The 26406-nt window shown below is 39.6% G+C and overlaps 1 protein-coding gene and 1 long non-coding RNA gene across 2 annotated transcripts in view; one reads left to right on the top strand and one right to left on the bottom strand.

The window, feature by feature from the left end:
• Positions 1–412: 412 nt before the first annotated feature.
• Positions 413–5120, top strand: LOC6569396 (nucleolar protein 58). The gene is made up of 2 exons (XM_001995617.2): positions 413–1337; positions 4516–5120. Exon 1 carries the CDS (start codon positions 534–536, stop codon positions 1320–1322), a length of 789 nt encoding a protein of 262 aa, XP_001995653.1. The 5' UTR covers positions 413–533; the 3' UTR covers positions 1323–1337; positions 4516–5120.
• Positions 5121–5643: 523 nt separating this feature from the next.
• The window catches only part of LOC122322848, a 142404-nt gene continuing 121641 nt past the window's right edge, over positions 5644–26406 (bottom strand). The window contains exon 3 of the long non-coding RNA XR_006246886.1: positions 5644–5775. This is a non-coding gene — a long non-coding RNA (uncharacterized LOC122322848). The remainder of the gene's footprint in view (positions 5776–26406) is intronic.

Consider the following 26406-nt stretch of genomic DNA (forward strand, 5'->3'; position numbering starts at 1 on the left):
CAGCAAAGAGCTGCACAGTCAGAAAAATGTTGTAGAAATCATTTTTGATCTCTAAATCATAAAAAGAAGCGCACATTTTTTTTTTAAATTAAATTTATGCGCTGAAATTGTTGTTTCAATCCTGTTTTTTTTAACTTTAATTAATCTAAGCAATTGAAATATATTTTTAAAATAATATCTAGCTATAAGAATTATGTGGAATGATCTTAAGCACGCAACTTGCTAATGCCAAAACAAAGAAAACATTTTTAAAATAAGAGTTTGGCGCCTTTTTTGCGAAGTGTTTGCACACGAGTCAGTTAAAGCAATAATCGATAATTGGGAATCGAGAGCCGATAATCGATTTGCAACTAGTCAGCTGCCACTTGTGAGTTGTCAGCTGTTAGTTGTCAGTTGACAACTGTAAGTAGTCAGTTGTCAGTGTTTTTTCTCTCCGCTGCTAACTTGTATCAGTTCGTGAAATCAGTTCCGTCCCGTTTAGAACGTTTAGCCTCAACGACACAACCTCGAGAGATACGCTGTTCGACAACAAAATGGAAAAATCCAATTTGAAGCGAAAGGCAGCTGAGGCAATTTGGTCAGTGGCTGGCATAGAATTGGCCCAAGTTGCTGGCGAGCGCGCAAATAAACGTGATCAGCGCTTGCATCTGCAAATGCAATTGGATAACAATGAGCAACTGCAACTAAACGAAGATGAGCCCATCATTTGTGCATCCAAAGAGAAAAAATTTAAACGCAACTCCAAATCCAAGCCGGAGATGAAGATGGAGGAGATGGAGAAGGAAAAAGAGAAGGAGAAGGAGGAAGAGAAGGAGAAGGAGGAAGAGAAGGAGAATAAAATGGATAAAAAGAAGAAAAAGAAATCCAAATCCAAGCCGGAGATGGTGATGGAGAAGAAGGAGGAAGAAAAGGAGAAGGAGAATGAGAAGGAGGAAGAGAAGGAGAAGAAAACGGATAAGAAGAAGAAAACGAAATCCAAATCCAAGCCGGAGATGGAGGAAGAGAATGAGAAGGAGGAAGAGAAGGAGAAGGAGAAAGAGAATGAGAAGGAGGAAGAGAAGGAGAAGAAAACGGATAAGAAGAAGAAAAAGAAATCCAAGCACAGCAAAAAGGAGGAACAAGCAGAGCTAATGCAGAAGAGTAGCAAGCGAGAGACAGCTAATGGACAGAAAGAAGGAGAGGAAGCAGAGTGTGAAGATGATGATGAAAAATTAGCAGCAGCAACTGGTGAAGCCATCGCCAAATGCCTCTCGCATTTGTTCACCTTAAACAAATCCATCAGCATGAACATCAATGTGGATTTTAAGCTGCAGGACGATTAATAGCAACTAAACTAGGTAAGTTTTAAAGTTCACAATAGCAGCAGAGAAAGACAGAAGATATCTGGATGAGTTTTAGGTTTAGATTAGTCTCCGATAATTGAATATGTAATTCATAATATATTTGCCATTTTCGAGCTGTATTGACAAACTAATCGAGTGTAATCGATAGTATTTCTATAAGCTGCTAGACTGCTAGTCAATTATTTATCGGAAAAGATGATGACATCATGCGATATTTTGCACAAACATGAGTTCTTAAGCCAAAAACTTTGCTGTGCAACATTTATGATTAATTTCTTATAAGCATTGAGCTAAAGTATTATTATTATTATTAATTAGTTGGTTCATAAATTAAGAAAAAGCAAAGCATTTGAATTGAACTGAAAAAGCAAAGTTTGTAGCAGTAGCAGCAGCAGCAGCAGCAGACCATTATTCTTTAGGAAATCCCATGAGCAATGTGCTCGGCACGTGCGTGGCAAGCAAATTAAGAACAAAACAGGAGAGCAGCAGAGAGAAGAGCAGCAGAGAGAAGAGCAGCAGAGAGAAGAGCAGCAGAGAAAGCAATTCAAGCAAACGCACCTAAAACCAGAGGCAATTATCTGACAAGCTGGCCATAAAAATAGTCAATTACAATTTCACGATTTAACCAATACACAATATAGACAAACACACACACATATAGCAAGCGAGAGAGAGAGTGAGAGACAGGGCGAGAGAGAGAGAGGAGCGAGAATAAATTATGCTTTTTCTATAGCTTGACGCATTTTTCATGAACTTTATCAAAAGGGTTCGTTTCCGATTTTGGTTGTGCGATAAGAAAATATCCAAAAGGTCGAAAATCGAGTAACGGCAATAAACAAATAACAAAGCGCCATCTGTTGTGCGGCTAACCGACTAGCCACATACCCTGTAAAACAATGTTTTCCTTACCAGCCAACAAGTTCTATTCATATGCAGAAACATTTAGTCGGCTGATTATCACATCAATTTATCTGTATACATGTAACTTAGCGAAGTACAAGCAGAATAAAATTGTAGGGTATTTATAAGATTACATAACACTATTGCTGTGCTAAGAGAGTTGTGCAACAGGAGCAAAAACAACAGCAACAAGAACAACAACTCAACATGCAATGGAATTAACTCTTCCATGGCAATAAATCCATCCCTTTATTTTTATAGAGTATACAAAGCACACAACAACAAATAAGCTGGCACTTTGTGTGTGTGTGTGTGCCTGTGTGTGTGTGTGTAGGTGTAGGTATGTGTATTTGTATTTGTGCGTTTGGTAATCGAACTGATGAAAAGAGCACAACGAGCAACTTTCGCACGAAAAACTGTTGAAATTTCAATTTGAAGTTGAAACAAAATCAGCTACAGAAATCTGAGCATTCAATTGATATAAGCACACACACACACGCTCACACATACACACACAGGCAGCTGCCCTGGCATATATATATATATAATATATATATATGTATGTATATCATGTGTGTGTGTGAAAATGCAAAGAGTATTTAAATGGTTCCAAAAAGGCGGACAACAGCGCGTGTAAAGTCTTGTCTTGTAAGTGGAGTGGAGTGGAGTGGAGTGGGGTTGGGGGAAGGGTTACTTGTATTGGTTAATGTCGTGGGATCTGAGAGACAATTTAATGCCGGAAATAGTTTTTCGCAAGCTATACAAGCAAGCCTACAATAAGGGGTGACCTATGGCTAGGGGTAGTTCCAAAGAATAGGAGTGCGGGGTGGTGGGTGTGCAATTGGTAGGGCTTGCTGCTGGTGAGTGACTGCAAAATAAATTTACTAATAAAATGCCAAAAATGTTTCGCTGGCCCAAAACGAACCCAAAGCTGACAAGCCCTAGAAAAAGGTCGACTTGTGTCTGTGTGTGTGTGTGTGTGTGTGTGTGTGTGTGTGTGAGTGTGTAAAGGGGCAAACATTTTGAAATGAACATATTTTAAATGCATGCCACGCACCCGAGCAGCAACAATCACAACAACAATAACAACAACATCGATAACGATTTTTGGTGTTTAAATGAATCTGAAAATGAGCGTAATTTGGGCTTGACCTTGACAAACTTTAACCCCCCAAGCAGAGTGGTGGCAGAGTAGCGGGTGGGGTGCATTCGTGCAGTCGGGTGTGGGGGGAGCCATAAAACATTTGGTTGTCTGTTGCTGTGCGAATAATTTCAACTGGCAACCCATGGAACATGGATTGGGTATGCGGCAACAGGCAACAGGCTCAAGGTCATTGGGCAAAATAAAACCCAAACCCAAACCAAAAGCATAAGCAAAACCAAAACCGGAACCGGACATTCATTCAGCTGCGACGTGCGATGCCAACTGTGATATGAATGGCAGCAGAGACAAGCGCGCGTTGGCAAAAGATCAAAGCAATCGATACGATAACAATAATAACAATAAACAACAACAGCAACGAGGTGCTAAGGGAAAAGCGAAATGGGAAATGGGAAAAGGGAAATGGGAAAAGGGAAATGGGAAAAGGGAATACTCTGAGCTCTAATGAAGCACAGAAAGACTTGAATCTCGTTCAGAATTTAAGAAAAGCTCGAGCTGACACTTTGAGAGACGGTAATCAAGCATCTTCTAGTTGCTGATATCCACTCAATCAGTCAATCATCATTGACACAATAAGTGTTCAATAAATGGTTGCCAATATTAATGCATTTGTTATTATTATTACTATTATTATTATTATTATTATTATTATTATTATTATTGTTATTATTATTATAATTGGGATGCCTGCACTGTGACTTACTAGATCTGTTGTGCCTCCTACTGAGCCTATAGCTCATCAACCATCAAACCCAGCTCCTCCTCGCTCATAGCATGCATCCCAAGGATGCTGTATCTTCATTTAGTGAAGGCGACACACTCTACTAGGATGTGCCTTAAAGATTCTTTCTCGCTTTCACAGAACTTAGTTAGGTTGGTTGACTTCTTAGTCTACCATGTCCTCTCAGTAGACTAGTGAATATTATGATTATAGCCACCGAAAAGATATCTGGCTTGTCGGAGTCCTGGTGTCTGTGCACAGTTCCGTTGTCGCCTCCGTTTTTCCTCGTTACTAAGTTGCAGTCGTGGTGTGTGTGACATATTAATGCATATATTTATTTCATTTTAATTTAATTTCGCCCTCTCACTCTCTCTTTCTCTCTCTTTCAGACTTTACAGACGCATAGACTTTAACATTAAATACAGGAACCGGAAGCTGAAGGGTGGAGGGTGCAGCACAAAACTATGAAAAATACTTGGGGGCATGAATTAATTTAAACTTAAACTTACGAGCAGAAACACGAGCATTAAAATAAATTGGGCAAATCTTTTGGCCAACAGCGGAAACACAGCAAAGCAACAACAAACAATGGACACTGTGCGGGGAGGTGTGTGTGGGTGAAAGGATGTGATGGACAATTGGCTGATATTTCCAATTTGATTGGAGAACTTTACAGAGTGCATAACAAACGAACAAAATAAATCGAACAAAACAAAAAACAAAAAAAAAACACGCTAAAAACGAACTCGCAACTTAAAACAGAAAAAAGACACACACACACACACACACACAAATAACACAACTAACCAAATCTGCTCGAAGTAATTGTTTAAAATACACTTTATTGAAAATAAAAAAAGAATATGCAATTGGAAGTCATATTAATAAAGACCTAGTCAATCAATATCAATCAGAAGCAACGATTTACTATATGGGCAGGCAACAAGCTGAGCCAACCAACTAATCAACACTTTGGAAAGGGTATTTACGCGCAAAGTGCGCCAAACGAACAAAGCAACATTTACAAGTTGTTATTTTTTTCTGTTTCGCGAACTGACAGTCAAAGTTTTTCGGGGGGGGCGCAATTAAAAGGAAAGTGCTGCCAAAAATAAATAAATAAATAAATATGTACATATATATATATACATATAATATATAGATAGAAATATATATATATATATATATATATATATATATAAATTGTTTGCAAGTAATGTATTGTTAAAGTTTTTTGCAGGGGGGGCGCAAAAACTTACCAGCTGGTTTTGTTGCTGATGCAGCGAATTCAGCAATGACGTTGATGCTAACGCAGGCGCTGACGTTGACGCTGACGCTGACGTTGACGCCGACGTTCAGTTGCCGTCGATTGTGGCCAAGTGAATGAGAATTACAAAACAACGCCCGCCCCAAAAAGCTGCTTCTGGGGTGGGGGTTGTAATGGGTAGCTGCTGCTGCTGCTTCTGCTGTTGCTGCTGCTTCAATGGCGGCAGGTTTAAAGTTTATTTTAATTTGTTGTTGCTGCTTCTACTGCAAAAGTTGCTGTTGTTGTTCTTGTAGTTGTTGTTATTCACTTTGAACTTTTACCGTTGGCTGCTGATAGTAGCAACAATGGCGATGACGTTGGCGTTGGCGGTTTTGCTGATGGCGATCTGGAAAGCGTGTGAAAAAAAAGAAAATATATATTTAAAAAAATGGAATATGAGAAAAAATTAATTAAATTCGCTCATTGATGGCTGATGATTGGCTGATGATTGGCAACATGAATGCAATTTCAGCGAAACAGCTACGAATTTATATAAAATCAGAGTTTCTGCTTTAAATGCAGTTTACAATTTATATATTTTAATTATACTGCTATAATGCTGCATTATTCGATTACATTACATTAACAGAGTAAAGCAATTCAAGCAAAAGAAATATTAAAAAAATAATAATAAAAAATAATCAGCACTTTTAGGCGCTTTGCGGCGAAATAAAAATTAATTTGCAAACTTGTTGAGTTTTGAGCGCTGAGCCGCTTCAAACTTGTTGATAGCACTTAAGTGCAACTGTTAGTGCTCGCTCATTAGGCGCCTAATCGACTCAATGAGCGAATGAGCGACTGAGCGAGCGGAGAGTGAATGCACTGCTAAAGAACTCTGTTAAGCGAAACGACGCCAGCAGCACACACACACGCGCGCACACAAACACAGTGAGAAGAAACGAAGCGAACGCGTCAACGATTCGTGTTGATTGTCGGCCGCAGCCAATTAAACGTTCACTGAGTGCGTTGCGACGGCAAATTCGCCTCGAGTAGTGAGTGAGTGAGAGAGAGAGAGAGAGAGACAGTGTGTGAGTTGATGAGTGCCTGCACTCACCGCAGCGTCTGCATGTGCATGTGTATGCGTGTGTATGCATGTGTGCAAATGCAATGCAATGGTTAACATATTGCAGCTGCCTCTGTTAGAGGGAAAGCATAGGCAAAGCCATAGGCAAAGTCATAGGGGATACAGGGCTACAGGGCTACACGGGGAATGCAGGACATTTGAGTCCACCCTCTTTGACAGCTGCTGCTGCATTTCTTTTGCTCAACAAAAATTGAGTTTTGCCATGCTATAAATATGCAACGTCAGCAGCTGCCCGGGCAACAACGAACCTAACCACCCCATTGGACAACAACAACAGCAATAACAACAGTAACCAGAGTTTTTGACTATGGTCAGCGTTCGAGCTGGCAATGTCCTAAACTGCTGAACTCCCCACACACAACACACACCACACACCACTGTCCAAGTTGCTAGCCAGCATTTATTTAGCTGGCTTTTGCGGTTTTTATCTTGCTGTTGACTCTTAAATGAGCGACAGACCAGCATTTACAGCCACAGCAACAACAGCAACAACAACAACAAGCACAATTAAATGAGAACCATTAGAAATCGAAACGGATGGCAGTTAAGATTTGACAATCAAGATATCAACTTAACGATTGTGCGGCAAATCGCATGTACAACGCTCGAAATTAACATCGCTCCCTCTCCCTCTCTCTGTCTCTCTCTGTCACTCTCTTCTTCTGCTACTTTCAACATTACGTAATGCTAGGCCATTATATATATATATATATATATATATATAATTTCCTTCTATTGCTGTTTCATTCTAATAACCTATGTGCATATTTAGACCTGCTGATGTATTTCTTCCATTATTATTTGTAATTACACTGCTATTGTTCAACTTATTACTTCTTTTGTATGGACTCAATTTACGCTGATTTCATTGGAAATGTAATCTGTAAAATGTGCTCTTTAAGTTCTATTTTTTTATATATATTTTGTGTCATAATGCAAAGCTGCCTTTATGAAGTGGCCAAAAGCATATTTTATTTGAAACGATTTGCATAATTATTTTCAGCTTAACAGCATTATGAAATAAGTTTTTCTTTGATCTTAAGTTCGGTTTGTGGACACAGCTCAATAATTGATTAGCCAAGCTTTAAGTTTTGATTTAAGATCAGTCATCTCAGTCAGCCAGTTGCTGTATTTGTTGAAGGTATGAAGGTGAATACAAATACATATTTGCCTGGAATTGCATTCTTAGCATGCACATAACTTATCTGAGCTTGACATGTGCAACTTGAGCAACCTCTTCTCCTTTTTCTTCTTGTTCTTCTTCTTCTTTGTTGCTGTGTTGCATGCATATCGTTTTGAGCTCAGGTGCAACAGAGTCGTTGAGCGGCTCTTCACGATGCTGTTGCACTCGAAATTGCTGTTGTTGTTATTGTTATTGTTGTTGTTGTTGTTGTTGTTGTTGTTGTTATTGTTATTGTTGTTGCTGTTGTTGATGCATTGCAAATTCGTGCAACGCACTTATCCAGCGACTGCCTCTAAAACCGACCTCAACCTCAACCCCATTTGGCAGCTGCAATCGTCAACAGACCAAATCGGACCCGACCAGACCAGACTAAACCAGACCAGCCCGGAGCACAGCAGACTAGACTCAACTCTGGCGACATTGTTGACTCTGTCTTACCTTACCTTATTTCCTACTCCTCCCACTTCCCACTTCCCCTCCCCCTCCCCCTCCCGCTCATCTTACACCCCTTTCGCTCTCTGTGCTTCTCTCGTAATTGCTTATGCAAATTTCACTGTTGCAAGTACTTGTTAGTCGGCAGTCGAGTAGCGAGCAGCGAGTAGCGAGTAGCAACCAGAAGCTATTCCCACCAAACACTTAGCACAACCTTGTCACTTAGCTCCACTCCCCCCTAAAACAAAAAACACACACAAAAAATCTCTTTCCCCAAATCAACTCTCCACATTCTGCTCGATTCCATTTTTATTCCTTTTGTGTGCTATTTGTCTCTGACTGCATCTTTTTGGCTGTGAGTTTTGTTGGCAAGCAAAAGCTTACCTTGTTGCCTCGCACACACACACACACACACACACACACTTACGTATTCTCTTCCGGCAGCAACCCCTGCACACCTGCACCACTCCATCCCTTCACATTTTGCCACCATTTTCATTGTGAGCGTCAACGTTGGGCGTTGCAAGCATTTGCATAGGGACGAAATGCATTTGCAGAAAGCACCCCAACTTCTGACACGCACACACACACACACACACACACACACACACACATACACACATACACCCTCTATCCGTTCCGTAGTCCGTCTGCACTTGAAGCAGCTGTAATTTTAATGTGCAAAACAAATACAAATTAAAGCAATGTAAATAAAAGCTTCGCGCGCTTGGGCTAAAAATTAAAATAAATTCCAACTTGCAATTTTTGGAGAGAGCAGGGACACAAAACATAAAAGAGATATATAGAGAGAATGGGGGCGTGGTTGGGTGTGGGTGATGTTAGTGTGTGACATAAGGAAGCAGCTTCTTTGGCGACGACTGCCAGGCAAATATCACCTACATGAAAATTTGCATAATAAAATGTGTTTGCCTGGGCATGTGTGTGTTGGCTGTGTGTGTTTGTGTATGTGCGAGCATTGCAATTCTATTTAATGCACTCGTTGGCTACATTGGTGGTATGTCGCTCTTGTGGCATAAAACAATTCAAAGTCTTGATAAGCCACAAAAACAAAGTTGAAAAGTTGCAGACTTTTTGAGAATGAATGTTTGCGAGGAAATTAAATTCCACAGGTTGGGCGAATAACTTTCTGAATATGTGAATATTTTAGGAGTGACATTCAATTTGTCAATGCCTTCTTTCTGTCAGTGTACAACATAAATAATAAAATAATTCTCAAACAGAATTCAATTGCATTTGCATTTATGATAAACGATTATAGATAATAGCTGAGAGTAATCATTCATCTATTGGGGGAACTGTTAGTCGAGCATACCCCCTTTTATATTCTGCCATTCATTTGTCAGTGTCCTGTTAGCTTTGTGCCTGCCATCAGCAGCAGAACTGGCCTCAAAACTGTACAGTTTGTGTGGCACTGGCAATTTGCTGTGTGGTCAGCTTCATTTTCAACTGTTTTAAGTTGGAGCTTTGCAGCTGTCTTAAAAAAACAGACACACGTACGTATGCATATTGCAACAAAATGTTGCAAGTTCAAGTTACGCCTAACGCCATTTTTATATACATGTGTGTGGACAAATGGAGGAAGGACTTCTGAAGGACAGCGTGGGCAGCGCAGCTGCGCTTGATTTATGACCAACAGCGCATTTCACTCTGTCTCTCGCCTTCTCTCTTTCTCTCTCCCTCTCCCGCTGTCTCTCTCACACTCACTGTTACTTCATGGTCATCAGTTTGATGGGAAAAGGCTGGGGTTGGGCGGAGGCAGCACTGAGAGTCTCAGTAGTATAGTGCAACGTGAAGCGACAACATGGCTAGCTTTTGGTTATCAGTTGCACAGTTTAAGTGTCAGTTCAAGAAAAAGATACAGAGAGAGCGAGAGAGAGAGAGAGCGAGAGAGAGAGACAGAAGAAGACAGCAAGAAGGAGAAAGCGCTGGTGACTTGCATGCAAAATATCATTTGTTAACTTGCCAGCAAAAAAAAGTCTAAGCAAGTAAGAATCATGCGGCCGAGTGAGCTCGACCACGATATACCCTGTATCCAGTTGTTCAAAGTATTCTAGTCTAACTCAAATGCGCAATATGAGTTTCTCAGACGATCTTTATGGAATTTGGCAATTGATCAGCCTTTGAAATTGTGGTTTTTGCGGCTATCGAAACACGATATGTATCGATAATTGCGATATTGAGACAGTTATCGATAGGATGAAATAAATATGATCTGCGAGATCTATATATACATATATATATATATATACTTAGTGGGAGATGCTCTTTACAACCTGTTAATTACATTTCCATAGGACCAGTATACCTCTTTGACCCATTTTGAATGGGTTCAGGGTTTTGAACAAGATAGAGAACTTGACGAAAGCATCTGGAACCTTTTATGTATACAATTTAAAATGTTGACAATACTTTTAAGCAAGTTGACAGCACAACAACACGATAAGGACTCGCATTAAATTCCATTACCGAACAGTTGAAGTTGGACAGGGAACAACGAGCTAGAAATGAATGCACAAAATTAGACGAATAAAATAAAATGTTTATATTATTCATTCATATATAAAACTTCCAAAATAATGTATTATAAAATGTGCAGATTAACTTAATAAGTACAACTTGTAAGTAATCTCTGCCACAAAATATTTGTAATAATAAATCTACATATTCAAATAGTGATAGTTTTAACTTAAATACAATCTGAAATCTATTGTTATGAGTAATAAAAACTGCTTGCTATATACAACTATCCCTATTGGTAAGCTTCGTAAGTTTCTCTTTTTTTACGATATGCTTTCAGAATATCTCTTCTATCTTTATCTATGTGAATCAATGTAAGCCATACCATATATATATATATATTTATATCATATATCATATACATTTATTTCCTTTATATCTCAATTTATTATACATTGTTTATAATCATCTACTAGAAAATTCGAATCGTTGTCAGGCTAAATGCTACTTTATAAACACGTTAGTTTAATGGCTAGATGAAGGCTCACAACCCAATCTAGTTCATAAATTTCCATGGGTGTTTGGGTCTTAAGGGGAGCAGCAGAAGAGGGGCGTAGCTGGATAGTTAACTATCCACAACAATTTTGGGACTGAAGCCAGCCAATTGCCAGTTCATAATTTGTGCAATAGCCTCGGCAATGCATGCCTCTCTAGAATTGGGGCCTGTTAAAAGAGGGAGGCGGGGTATGTCTGGAGTTGTTTTCAGTGTCCAGTGTGGCAGCTGTTGGCAACATGAAAGCCCAAAAGGGGATTGACATCATTTGAATAGGCAGTCAAGTGGTGATGGCGATGGGGATAAGGGTCAGGAGTTAGGCAGATTGGCTTGCATATGAAATTAGCCAAATATTGTCGACACACATGCGTTTAGGGTACGGTTAGGTTTCAGCTGGGAGTTCTGCCTCTCAGTTTGTGTGGCATATTGCAATGAGTTAAACAATGTTGCATATTAACAAGCGGCCAGACACGCCACAAACGGCTATCGTCACAGAGCCTGCCCTGTGCTCAAGGGGTCAAGGGGTTAAGCCAAACCCCTCCCTCCTGCCGACTCGAGTGGCACCCGCAATGTCTGTGCATAAATAAGGCATAAATAAGCGACAGGCTCGCTTCGTCGCAGCCGCCGCCGCCGCCGCCGCCGCCGCCTGGCTAATTAAAACACTTGATGGCCCATTTAAACGGAAAGCGCCACCTGGTGTTCAGTGTTTGCTGGAGGGGGGGGGGGGGGGGGGACTTCTGTCCAAAATGTGGAAAAATTGCTGTAAATTGTAAAATTCATATGTCCCCGCGGGCGGGCCGAGACTGTTTTTATTATTATTGACAGTTGCCTGAGGTGACAAAGGCAACATAAACAACCAATCAATTTTGAGGTGGTTCGAGGTGGTTCAAGGTGGTACGCAGTGGCTCGAGGTGGTTCAGGTGTAGCAGTAGAAAGCTGTTTGCCTTTGGCTGCTCTGGTTGCCTTTGGGCTGTCTTAAATTGCTCGTGTAAGTGGCAAGGATTGCGTTTACGGGCGGAAAGGGGCACACACATCTTGAGGTTACGCCCCGCTTTGGGTTCTGTAAATAATTTATTGATATTAAGTGTTATTAATTGAGATAGCATTCAAATCGCTGTGGTGGTCTGGATTGTGGTTTGTTACCCAAACCACAATCACATCAAGTCAGCACGACTTGAACCTGAGGTGTTAGTTGTTTAAGATTGGTTAACAGTTTGTGGTTGGGCGAGAGTCTTGGGTGGTTGTGGTGACAGTTTTTTGGGGCAAATTGGCATGTTTTAAACTGTGTGTTGAAATGGAATCTAATAACTATTTAAAGAAATGATCAAAGCGAATAAAGTGCCATAAGTGTTTTGAAAATATTCGAGGCAAGTGGATTCTTTTTCACTGCTCAGTCTATTTTTGTCGATTGAATATTTAAGAAGTCTTTTTTTTCTGTTTTGTTTTTTGTTTTTTTGCTTTACATATTGTGGCACAGCTCAAAGCATATCGATTTCCAGTTAATTAAATTGCTTGCGCTTGCGAACAGAAGAGCTTACCAATGTCATCTTTATTCAACTGTGAAACTTTTCTTTTTATTTTTGTTTTATTGCCGCTTCAGATTCAGCACTTTCAGTTCATATGGAAATAAATCCTCCAGATGGTGCCCAATGTACACATACATATATATATATATATATATATATATGTATATATATATATATCGAAATATGAGCAACAATTTGAGTGGCAGTGTGGAGAAATTGAACACTTGAACAGGCAGAGATACGAGATACAGTGAAACAGAAGAACACGCACCCATTCAGACGCTGTCGCATTTTATTTTGGTATTTGTTGAAGGTTTTTACGATTGGCAAGAGGCACGTTTACTTTTAGCATTAAAGGCGACAGCCGAAAGTGGCAGAAAGAGGCACATTTTATGGCCCAGTTGTAGCGGCACTAACACAATTGGCCACCGTGGCAAGGCGAGGCGACCTGTCGCAACGGCGACAAAGCGGAAGTGAAATCGCGACACACACACACACAGAGAGAGAGAGAGAGAGAAGGGAAGAGAGAGGGGGAGAGAAATAGGAGCGAATTTAAAACAATAAAAATGCGCACATAAAATGCAACATTTTTCGTTAGTCTTTTAATGCATTTTGCCGTAAGGCCAAAAGTGGCCAAAGGCCATTAAAAATCTTCAGTTGCACAGGGGACAGCACAGGACTGGACAGGATCGGGGACAGGACACACCACGTATACACACTCATATGCAGTCGGTAGCTTTGGACAAGCAGAAAGATGAACAAAGGCAGCAGCTGGAAAAGGTGAAGGGCCAAAGGTTGAAGGGCAAGGGCACGAGGACATTCTCATTCTGTGCAACGACAAAAATGGATGAGGAATTTGTGGGTAGGGGAGGGGGTAAGTGAAAGAGGGCTGCTTGTTTGAGCGGTTTACAGATTTTGCACAGCTTTTCTCCAAGTTTATCTGCTTTCAAGTGATGCTGATGGGGCGGACAGCGCAGGGCTTAACGGTTTAAATCCAAGCAGATTTGAAGACATTGAAACCCTACAAAAGGACACGTTCAGACAGCGAAAGGAAGATAGCAGAAGCTGCAGCCAGAGCCACAGCCATTGCCAGAGCCACAGCCATTGCCAGAGCCATAGCCATAGCCAGATTGAGAGCGTGCAGTGCATGCGAGGTGAGATAAATATTTCAACTTCATGCGTGTTTATTCGTGTTCGTTCGTGTCTGTGCAGAACATGGCAGAACAGCTTTTATTTGTAATAAATTTAAAAAATGCATATACATGTTCTCATATGATGATTAATCTTATTTTAGGAATCCATATCTCATATATATATTATATAATAAAAATATGTATACATTATATATATATATATATATATATATATACATATATGAACTTAAGGCAGGCGGAGGCTCTTTGAGCTAAACGCTTCATCAGGTGGCCGGCTGCCAATGGGGTGTCGAGTGGGATGGCGTGTGGCATGTTAAGGCGCCACTTGCATCCAAAACAACAACTCGGCAAACTAAATTGTTATTATGCCAACAATTTTCTCAGTTTGAGTTGTTGTTGTTGTTTATAAATATATTTCGAGGTGAAAACCAAATGACTTTTATGGCCAAAAGGCTTGCCGTAGGTTAGATGCCCAAAGGACCTTTTGCACTTGGGTGGTTGGGCGGTAAGCGGGGCACACGTTTGGAATTTACAAAATAGCACAAATATTATACAGTGTCACGCCCACCGGCTCCAAATCAGCCGCCTACCAAGCACACCTCACAACAACAACAACAACAAAACAACAACAACAAAAAGAACATAGAACATGCGGCGCTGGTTTGCATATTTTGTCGACGCCTCAAAATATGCAAAGCAAAATGCAAAAGCGAATAAAAAAAAAAAATGAAAAAAATTAAACACGAATAAAGTTGGCAGAAAATATTACGAAAAATCTATTAAGCGAAAAGTGTGCAACAAGCCGACAAAGTCGAACCGATCCACTACAGGCAGCGGAAGGGGCAGAAGCAGAGCCACTGGCAGTGGCAGAGGCAGGGGCAGAGGCAGAGGCAGTTAAACTTCATTAGAGGACTTGGCGCTCGTTAGGTGCAGCCCCTATTAATGACCTAGCCCAACATAGCGATAGCGTCACTTACAGGGGCTTGCTGCTCCGTCTCGTCCCTCTCGTCAGCTATAAAATGTTGCGAGACCTCGATGTGGTATCGACCAATGTGGCGAAAGTGAGTTGCGAAAATATTAATATCGGTTTCTACAATTCCTTGCGGCATTTAAATATATACATATATATGTATCCACTAAGGGAGTAATGGCAATTGTACAGCTATCAAGTCATTAAATGCCGACCTAAAAGTGCTTAAGTGAGCGCTATTCTATTCACAGTTCTGCGTGCTATGCAAAAGGGTAATAATAATAATATCAATAGCGATATTTAAACAAGTATTAAACAAGCTGTTAAATATATTCCAGAATTATTGCCAAATTTCTCTATAAAAGTGGAATTGCTATAATTGCTTACTGAAAGTAAGCCAACAAACAAAAAGCGAAGGCAGCAAATATGTGAATAGATGAAATTATGGCTAAATAATAGTTTTTTGTTGTTGATCTTTGATTGCTTACATGATTGCATAATTACATATAGCTATTAAACATATATATTGTATAGCTTCTCCTTTCTGACAGCAATTAAATAAGCTGACTATTACTATTTCTATAAGTTGACTACTACTATTTCAAGTTGGCTTGTCTACAAAAATTGGATATGTTGTCTATTTTGAGTTTCATTATACCAAAAATCACAAATAATAATTTGGCATTTTGATTTATAGATCAGCTCCCATTTAGAACTTTTTTAACCTACAATTCGTATCAACCTATTTTCGATGATTACCAAATAAATGAGGTATATATTTAAGCCAACTTTAATTATACTACTTACTAATTCCCAGCTTACAAAAATATTTGCATTTTCATTGCTATCGCAAATCGATAAGTATCGATATTCAAGAAGCGAAGGCAGCAATCGATCAAATAAAGCAGAACCTTTATTCCACATTGAAAGTCGCTGGCTTTCCAGGTGTTTAACACTGACGCTTAACATTATTTTTGGCTCTGTTAACGTTTTATTGTTAACATTGTGTGTGACTGTAAACAGAATGTGGGCATTTACATTGGACATGTTTGAACACGTCCAACACACGTTTTTTTTGTGGCTTTTAGTGCAAATTTGCTTAAGCAATTGTTGAAAACCTTAAAATTACCTTAGCTTCTATTGACTTCTTTTGCTGAATAGTTCCAACAAGCTTAAAACACAAGCATTGAACATATGCCTAAAATTCTAGCATCAATTCAAGAACTGAGCAAAAGTTGGTAACTTTAAATGTTGATTACCAACAAGTCATTAATATTGTATGTATATATGTAATATATATATATATATGTGTGTGTGGGTGTGTGTGTTATATATAGGCGTTTGTATAGATTAAAATCTGACAGCGACTCGTTGAAGTTTTGTGCTTTATGTAAGTTTTAATGGCGCACCATGATGATGACGAGGGGCGACAACGGTCGCGGACGATGTTGGGGCACTATGGATTTTTCGATTTAATCAAGTAGGGTTCGCGGGTTGGGGAAGCCTGGCTCAGCCCGTGGCCCATTGCGTGTGAGGGCGTCCTTCGAAGTGGGTATAGAGTCTGAGGGGTGTTTTTCAGTTCCGAGCTGCGAGCTGCGAGCTGCGAGCTGCGAGCACCCAATGCGAGCCTCTAAATGCGCAGCCACATAACGTTCCAATTAATAAACGAGACGAAACGAAACGAAACGAAATTAATGTAAATCGCATTGTATATAATTTTTATAGTTGCTGCGTTTTTGTGGGCAATTAAACATCTCGTGCTCGCAATCTCATCCTCCGACCACCCACCCCCCCACCCCACAAATGAAATTGAGCTACAATGTGTGAGCACATCACAAGGCACACAGCGCAGAGCAAGAGGATAAGGAGCACAGGATAAGGAGCCGTCAGTTTGAAAATGGCATAATGAGCGAGAGTATAAAATGAAATGGCGCACAGATCAGAGGCGCCTCTTAAAAGATGCTTAACGTGATGTGTTGCCTAATGCCACATATAAAATATATATTTCAGTTGGTTGGAGCAGACAAAAGATAGTTGGCGCAGTATAAACTGAAGTATATTTGTACAGATAAAGCAAACTACTTTGTAAATCTTGGGTTGGGTTGGGTAAGGTTCTTTATTTATGATACAATAGGTATCCATTGCCATTGTCTTAAAGATCTGGAGAGAATTAGTTTAGCGGATAAATAACTAAAACCTGAGCTGAAATCGAAATTTCTCTGCTGCTCTTGTCTTTAATGGGCACAACTCTTTTTACTAGTGAGTTAACTATGCGAATTAAATATTCAAATTGTTAGCTCGGACCGTAAAATTCGTCAACTTCACTCATTCAGCATTAGACATAAACTGAATTTCAGTAAGCTATTCGCTATTTTGATGACATAACATGTTAGGAATACTATCCATCTATCCATCTATCTATCTATCTATCTCTCTATCTATCTCTCTATCTATCTATCTATCCATCTATCTATCTATCTCACAGTTCACTTCTCTTCCTCGCTTTATGTTGGTGAGGACGTGCTTTGGATAAAATACTTGTATTTTTAAAGTTGAGCATAATTGTATTTAACTTTTATGAGACAATTATAATTCAATCTTGGTAAAATAAAAAAAGAAACAAAGAAAAAAAAATCAGACCAAATTTATTTCGCATCTTCAAAATGTGGCATTTGAGTAGAAGCCAAAATGCAGCAGCCGAGTTGGTTGGTCAGCGTCAAAAATTGATATTCATATGGTGCACTAGGCATGCCGGGGCATGTCAGCAGCTATCACTGCCAGAGGGGGTGGATGGGGTGGATGGCAGTGATTTCTAGCTCGAGTTGCAGCCACAAACTCGACCTCAAATCACAGACAGTCAGTTCGTGCCACGCTTGTCCAAATGGCAGTGAGGAATGGAGTGAGATAGACAGATAGAGAATGCCATACAAAAGAAGAAGAAGACTTGGAGGATAAAGAAGAGGAAGAAGCGGAAGCAGAATTGCATCTCGCAAGTGGCATGTGCTGCATTTGAAAGTCACGCATTTTGATGCCAACTAAATCCAGATTGTGGCGCGCCTGCAGGGGGTTAACAGTGGCTTTACTCTAGCGGAGAGGGCGTGGCGATGGGACCCACAATACACACATCTACCGCAGAGGTCATTAACTTTACCACATGCCACACATTTCGTATGTTGTTTGAAAAAAGAAAAAGAACAATGATAACAAATATTTTTAACTTTGTTTTCCGCCGATTTTTATTTGTTGTTAAATTTGCGTTGTTTTCTATTTTTTTTTTCTTTTCATTTTGATTTGGAAATAACACGGCATGTTTGTGTTTCATCTGTTCAGTCGATTGGGAACAGTTGCAAACGCTTTTTGCCATGCATTCATTTGGAAAATATAAAAGCAATTTGGTTTGTTTGGCTTGCGCCTCGCACAAGGCACCAAAATAAGAACGAGTCCAATTATATTATTTATCCCACTTTCAAAGAGTGGCCAAAGATATGTGAGTTTAAAGAAAATATCAGAATCGTACTTGGAAAATGAAACAATCGTAGAATCAACAATCTATATTCTATTGTAGAGGTTAGGCGGGGAAACTTTTTGTTGAGAAACCCTTAACTAAAATATACATTGTTGTTGTCAGGGAATAAGCAAACACATTGCCTATGTAGACCCAATATACATACAATTATAATGGCATTTTGCCAAAATGTTAAACATACCCCGACACATGTCAATGGTGAAAAGGAAAAGCTTTCAAGCTCACTAACACGGCAAAAGAGGAGACCTGAAATTTGATTCGAAAGAGTGAAATTTTGTTAGGTGCTGCTGAGACCAGCAAGGGTTGGGGACTGTAGACAGATGGGGGGGGAGACTACGCGGGGGGGTTTAAGGGTAAAAAGGGGGTGTTTTTGCCAATATGCTTGGATTGCCACGTTAACAGACTAAAATGCAACATGGAACATGAAACATGTTTTCCTACTAAAGTATGGCACAGCATGCTGGCAGGACAATGCACAGGGCGATAAGCATGAAAGGCGGCCGGCAGGGGGGAGGTGGAGGGACACAGCAAGCAGGTCACAGGACAACGACATAATCCATTTTGGAAATTACATAAACGAAAACGAGAACGAAACGGACAAACAAAAATATTTGCAACAAAAATGCGCTCAAACCACAAAAGTTGCAAGAGCGAGAGGGAGAAAGGTTGTGTGTGTGTGTGTGAGAGAGAGAGAGAGAGAGAGAGAGAGAGAGAGGCCAAAGTGTTCAAATGTAATTTCAAAACATTACATTTCATTTCCGTGCACAACAAAACAAATATGCAACTGCCCGCCCTCTTTTGTCACAGAGAGGCAGCAATTGTTGCAATCAAAGTCAGCTTCAGTGTTTTCAATGGAAAACAGAAATATATTACTTATTTATTTATACACAAATGAATGTTAATGTGAAGTGATTTCTTAAATTAAATTCCACAATGTAACATGCATTGCAACATTGTGTTAACAGTTAGCAGACTGTTATATCTCCTTCCAGGTATTACAGTTTTACAGCGACTGACTTAAGGCGAACTATAACTAAGAACAGCTCTGAAGAATATATATTTAAGATACTCTGAAGTGATTACTTAAATTAAAATCAACAATGTGATTAACATTTCTCACAAACATCTCACGATTGTGTTAACAGCTAAGCTACTGTTAAACCTTCTCCCAACTGTTACAGTTTGATGGTGACTCATTCGAAGTTCAAGCGAATAAAAAATCATTTTTCATTATTAAATTTGATTGAAAAAAAAACAATTTCACCCAGTTTTCTGTCATTCGATTAATATCTTGACTATAACTGGCAGTCTCAACTAATTGAAATTGGAGCCTTAATTGTTTTCATAGAATCCACAATTTGTGTTGTATGCAAAATTCTGTAAAGAAAACTTTTGCTGATTTGTGCCTGACTTGACCCCGTAGAATCAGAGGCAATGTATATGTAAATATATTCATTATTAATTAATTATATAATCCTCATCAAAAATGATGATATCAGAAGTGAATCGATGGGTTTGTTGAGACAGATAAATTGGTGATGAATATATATTAAGCACATATATATTTATAGTCACACAGCTGTCAACTTTGGTTCTTTTACAAACATTGAACATGTTCAATACACAAAGGGATATTTTTCACAACAAAAGGTTCAATTTGTACTAAAAACATAACATGACATAAGTGACAAAAAATTCATTACTGCGAATTAAAGATGATTTATATACTTATTTGTTTTTGTTCGTTTTTATTTACCGAATGCTCAAGAGGAAGCACAAGATGATGATGATGATGATGATGATGATGACAGAGGAGTGAAAGGATTGCTATTGCTTTTCCAAGAAGTGCTGTGCACAAAATGAGTTATGCCAGCACTTGGCCATATAACAGACTTGGCCAAAATGTACTTGTACTGCAAACACACACACACACACACACACACACACACACACAAATAATAATAACAATGAGCAAAGGAGAACAACAAACAACAAGCGGAGAGCATGTGATGCTGCATAATGCAAAATGTCGTTTCGTGGATAGCAAACAGCAACAGCAACAACAACAAATGGAAAGAAAATGAAAAGAATGAAACAACAACACTGAAATTGCATTTACAAAAATGTTGCATATCATAAATAAATGTAAACGCAAATAAATCAACATTGCTGACATTTGTCAGAGTCGCCACGAGGTCTGCTTGCTCTGTATCTCTCTCCCTCTCTCTCTCTCTCTCTCTCTCTCTCCCTCTATTGTTGTTGCTATGTTAAATTGCCTCTTGTTCTTGTTGTTGGCATCTGTTTTCTGTTGCCCCGTTGAGCGTTGCTCGCTTGTCGTGACTAAAAGTCAGAATTTTGTGTTGGGTTTCGCTTTCATCTTTTAGTCGTTTGCTGCACCAACTCCACACCCCCCCCCCACACCACACACACCCCTCTCCCATTTCGTATTGCCACAACCATGCCCACATCCATTCCTATTCCCAGACACGCCCAGTTACAAATGTCAAGCGCACTTGCCGACTGTCGCCTGTTGCCATTTTGCGCTTGTTGTCTTATATACCCTGTACTTTTTGGGACTTGAACGGCATTCCGTCGAATATAAAATTTGTATAATATGACAATGTAGCAAGAGCTACAAATTAAGTATAAATCGAAAGCTTTAAAGTTTGGCTTAACTTCGAAAGATCATGTAGAATTTTTCTATATATTTCTTCTTGGCACAGAGAATGTTTCAAATTGCAATGATCAACTTTATCATAATGCATAATGTAGTTCGATGATTTATATCACTCCTTATATTTGATATGTAGGATATGTGTTTGCACTCACAACTCCTCGACTCTTTGCAACTGTTTGTTGCCAGACAAAATGCTTCCTACTGCTAAGTCAAAAGATACTCGTTTGCCTCAGCTTGCCTAGCATTCGTATAGCAACAATAAAGTGAACGACTTCAGCAGCAGCAGCAGCAGCAGTCAACAACCAACAACAACTGACAACATCAACAACAAGCAACAACAACAAGAAGCAACAGCATCAGCCATCAGCATTTGATGCCACAGCTCTACAAACAATCAGCTTGCACAAAGCCAAGGAGTCGTCATGTGGAGCTAGGGAAGGGAGAGTTAAGGAGTTGCTATATGGACTATATGTGTTGCAAGTACAGCAAACCATATAAAAGTCTTTTTTTATTGATTGCAATGTGACATTCACAGCGACAACAACAACAATGTTCCGGGACAAACAGCAAACAGCCAACACACATTTTTATATGAATGCTGAATTTGCGGAATTTTCTTCTCAGTTTGCTTTCATTTCTTTTTGCCATACTCAAGTTAGACATTTGTGTGCATTCCCAGACATGATGTTGCTGCTGTTGGTGCTGTTGCTGTTGGTGCTGCTGTTGCTGTGGGGGTCCACAGTTTTAAATAGCACCTCAGACAATGCCCAAAACTGCAACTGCAATTTTTAGTGCATTTGTTAGGGGAAAAATAAAAATGGAAAGATGAAAATAATGAAGGAACCCACCGAAACCATCTCGATTGAATATTTTTTTCTTTCTTTTAGGCTAAAAGAGTTTCCGACTTCAAAAGTGGCTTTCTATCAAAATTAATCCGCCTTTCAAGCTGCTCAGCATATTCAGACTCAATAAAGTTGCCACTTTCACAACAGAACATCTGTGGCAGATTTGAGCGACAAAGCTGATGCCTTAATTATCACTCGTAGTACTTGTGTATTTACAAAATAAGCTATAGCTAACAGCTATCAAACATCGTTTGAGTTACCCCAGCTCCCCCACTTGCTATAATTCTAGTCTTGGTCTATGTTTTAATTTGGCTTCACATCAGCAGCAGCAGCAGCAGCAGCAACAGCAGCAGCAGCAGCAGCTGAAGTAGCAGCATCGTCGACGGGTCATAAACCATTTAACTGCCAGTGCAATGCAATCGCTGACCATAAATCAGAGAGCCATAAAAATGATATCCTAGCTGCAAGCAATGTCGACAGCCAGCGCAGGAAAGTGACTCTAAAAATACAGCACAGATAGGCTCTATCTATGAGTGTGTGTGTCGTGTGTGTGTGTGTGTGTGTGTGTGTGCCATTTTCGATGCTTCCCACACTGCGATAATATTTAAATCGACTGATAAAAGGCACACACACACACAACACACACATACGTATAGAGCACATCAGTTTATCTTGCATATATTAGCTGATAACACATAAATCAAGAGAAATGAGCCGCAAAATATCAAACGAATCTACACAAAAAAAAAAGAAAAAAAAAGAGAAGAACAAGAAGAAGAAGAATACGTTGAATGCAACACGAAAGCATTTGTGACGTTGAACGCATGCTCAATTAGCTACCGACTGAGTCGAGGCAGCAGGTGTTGAAGTGTTCAGGTATTGCTGCATGTGGTGTGTGGGCGTGTCTTGATGTTGCTGCCACTAAATGCAACACATAGTTGCCGATCACACCTCATCAGTGCTGAGAATTGCTGCTGGGCATTGAGTTGATGCTGCTGTTGTTTGTTTCAGTCGATGTTGCTGGTGTTGTTTGCGATTATTGCTGCTGCTGTTACTTTAACCATATTTATTGCTGCTGCTGTTGTTGATATCAAAATTATTGTTGCTGCTGCTGCCAAATATATTGCTGCAGCTAATGGTGGTAATATTTAACATGCTTTCGCTGCCATTGCTACTAATTTAACTTTTTGGTTGGTTGTTGCTGCTGCAGCTGCTGTTATTGCTGGTGGCGCTGAATCAGCAATTGCTGTTGTTACCCTTGCCACAGATATTATTGTTAATGTAGCTTGATTGATATAGACTTGGCCTGTTCGGGTTGTTTGTGTTATTGTTTGGCTTGTGTTGCTTTTATTACAACAGTTGCTGCTGCTACTGCTGCTGCTAAATCAGTTATTGCTGATGTTGTTGCAGTTGCAGTTGCTGTTGCTGTTGCTGCCTACTGCTGTTATTTTTTGGGACTTGTTGCAGAGTACGCTTGCTGCACAGCTCCCAGTGATGGCTGCTGATATTGCTTAGGATTTCAGTATTCCTGCAGCTGTTGTTGTCGTTGTTGTTGCTGTTGTCGCTGATTCGGCAATTGTTGATGCCTGCTGCAGGTGTTGAAGTTGCGGCTACAGCAACACTTGCCGGCTAATAAGCGACAATTAAATGCACATTAACGTTCAAGCCGATAGCCAATCAATCAGCAAAGCCAACAAAAGGTGAAATCAGACAGAGATAGAGCTAGAGACAGACAGAGAGAGAGAGAGAGAGAGAGAGAGAGAGAGAGAGGGGAGGGGGAGAGAGAGAGATAGAGAATGAATAGTGATTATGGGGAGACTCCGACCCATTCAACTATTTATTCGAGCAAATGTGACCCTATTTTACTTAACCTCTCCTCCTCTCTCTCTCTCTCTCTCTCTCTCTCTCTCTCTCTCTCTCTCTCCGTCTCTCTCTATCGCTCGTTCAATGGCGCTGTCTCTTTTCTCTTTTGGATAGCATTTATGCAGTGATTGGCGTTGTGTGCGTGCGAATAAATTATGTGGAAATAATTTTTGTTTTTATTATGTTCTTTGGGCGTTTGTTTGCGCATTGTTCGCTATTTATGTGTGTTTTGTGCACTGAGCGAAACCAATGTGCAATTAAAAACATATTTCAGTTCACTCAAGTTATGCTTTTATTAATAAGAAATTCCAGCTTGCAAGTAATTTGTTTTATTCTTTAGTTAAACACTTTAAACATTGATTTTTTTGTTGTTTTTTTTGCTGTTTTCGCTTTGTGTATGTTGCCTCTGGTATATATATATATATATATATATATATACATATATATTGCCTTTGGCATTTTATGACTTTGTCGTTCCCTTTTTATTGTTGGACTTAAGTAGATTATTTGTTTATTAACACAAAAGGCACTGCTAAGCGGACGACATGGCTCATTGAAATATATGTATATATATTTTATGTATATATATATATATATATAATTTTTTTGGGCAAAAATAGGCAAATTTTTGTTTCATATATTTCCAGCAGCAAACAGAAAAATCGTAGGCTCTGTTATGGGGCGTGAATGATTGTTGTTGTTGTGGGTTGGTGGAGTTGGAGGTGGAGTGGGAGGGGTTTGTTTCAGCAGGGTATTTATTGTTTGCTCGACTTGCTGACATTCCCATTTAATACGCAGCAACATTCACAGCAGCAACATCCGCAACAACAGCTCCACAATATATATGTAGGTAATAAAAAGAAAAAAAAATAAATAGAAAAAAAAGAAGAAAAAATATTCAGTGGGCGTTGAGCTGGGGCGAATATGTAAATGTCATAAATCTATTAACCCAGGTCATTGTGTGTGTGTATTGTTGTTTGTGTTTGCTCATTGGCTTCGTCACGGCAGTCAGAAGTAGCTCAACAACAACAACAGCAACAGCAACAACGATAGCAGCAAAAACAACGAAAAGTAGAAAAGAACTGAAAATGTATTCATAAAATTGAGGGGCGAGCCTGAAGTGCTTAATTTGCATTGGTCTTTAAGTCTTTGGGCCATTCCGTGTGGGTCAAGTGTTTGCCAAATTGCAGACTTTGGCCACGTCAAGAAGTTCTTTAGCGAAACCGCTGGATCATAAAAAAAGTGTAGTTCAAAGCATGCAGAATAAAGCGACTTGCATTAACATAAATCAGCTACTGTTAAAAGTGTTTGACATCTCCACTTCACATACAGATATATATATATATAGATAGAGAGAGAGGGAGAGAGAGTGAGAGTGTGAGAAAGAGAGAGTGCGAATTTGGCTGTTGGCATTTACATAATGACGATGAGCTGAGATAATGTTAACCTGCTTGAATATTGTTGTTTGGATTAACATGTTATCGCTGTTAACTTAACATGCATGCCTAACAGGATCCGCGTACTGCTATCAGAGCAACTCAACATTAACATATTGTTTTCTTTAAGGAAAAAAATAAATAAATCTGAATGACGAAGCAGCACTGATTGAAAAATAAATTAGGCATGATATTTACCATTTGTTCAAGCGAGAAAAGTGGGTATTATTTGAAAATGTTCAATCAGTTTGAATATGGAATGCAAATTCGCTGTAAAGATTGCGATATTCACATATTCATCGATATTTGAATATGTGAATATTGATTCGCAAATATGGGGCATGCTGCAGCATGTTGCATTGTAGCAGGGTGCAAGGCGTTGCTCTTATCTGTCGCTGCATCGCAAACACATTAGCAATGTGCCTTAGATGAGTGGCAGTTGTTGCTGCCGATGGCAGTTACATTTGCATCACACACTAGTAAAGCACTAGTAAAGTTGCGCCACGAATCGGGTGGCAAGTTTGGATGACGAAGGGTTAACGGGTGGGCGAACAATAGTTGCTCGCAAAATGCAATTTCTATGTTCGCAAATAACGTAAATAAGTAAAAATACTACCAAGTCTCCAAGTTGAATTGCTGCTGCTGCTGCTGCTGCTGTTGCTGCTGCTGTTGCTGCTGCTGACAGTTGCAATGATTTCCTTGATGACGTTGTGCCTGATAAAATTAATGAACATTTAGAACTTTGACCTGAAAAGGTGAAAAAGATTGTTGCTGGCTGCATTGTTGTTGATGCTGGAATTGATTTCTGAAAGTAGTAGAAACAGCACTTGGGAAAATCCTTTGATAGATTGCACAAGTGCACAAGAGCGAAATCCGTTTATTTATGATAAAAGAAAACTGGTTGTTGCTGCAGCTTCAGCAACAACAGTCACGTGCACAACAGCAACATAGGGGCAACAATCGAGCAACAATCAAAGCAATCATTTTGTGGGCAGCAGGAGGCGACGGAGGAGCAAGAAAGAGCAACAAATTCTAGCAAGTCAAATAATTGAAGCATCATATAAAATTCGTTTACGGCAACTAATTGCAGTCAATTGAACTTTGTGTATGGATAAAATGTACAGAATATACAAATAGCAGCAGCAGCAGCAACTGATTGCTGATTTATGAAACAATTTGCTTGCTGACCCGACAGATTGGATAAACAATAAGAACACTTAAAGAGTTGCTGCTGTTGCCGATACCAACTG

This window comes from Drosophila grimshawi, unplaced genomic scaffold (genome assembly GCF_018153295.1).
Source record: "Drosophila grimshawi isolate 15287-2541.00 unplaced genomic scaffold, ASM1815329v1 contig_848, whole genome shotgun sequence".
Classification (NCBI taxonomy): Eukaryota; Metazoa; Arthropoda; class Insecta; order Diptera; family Drosophilidae; genus Drosophila; species Drosophila grimshawi.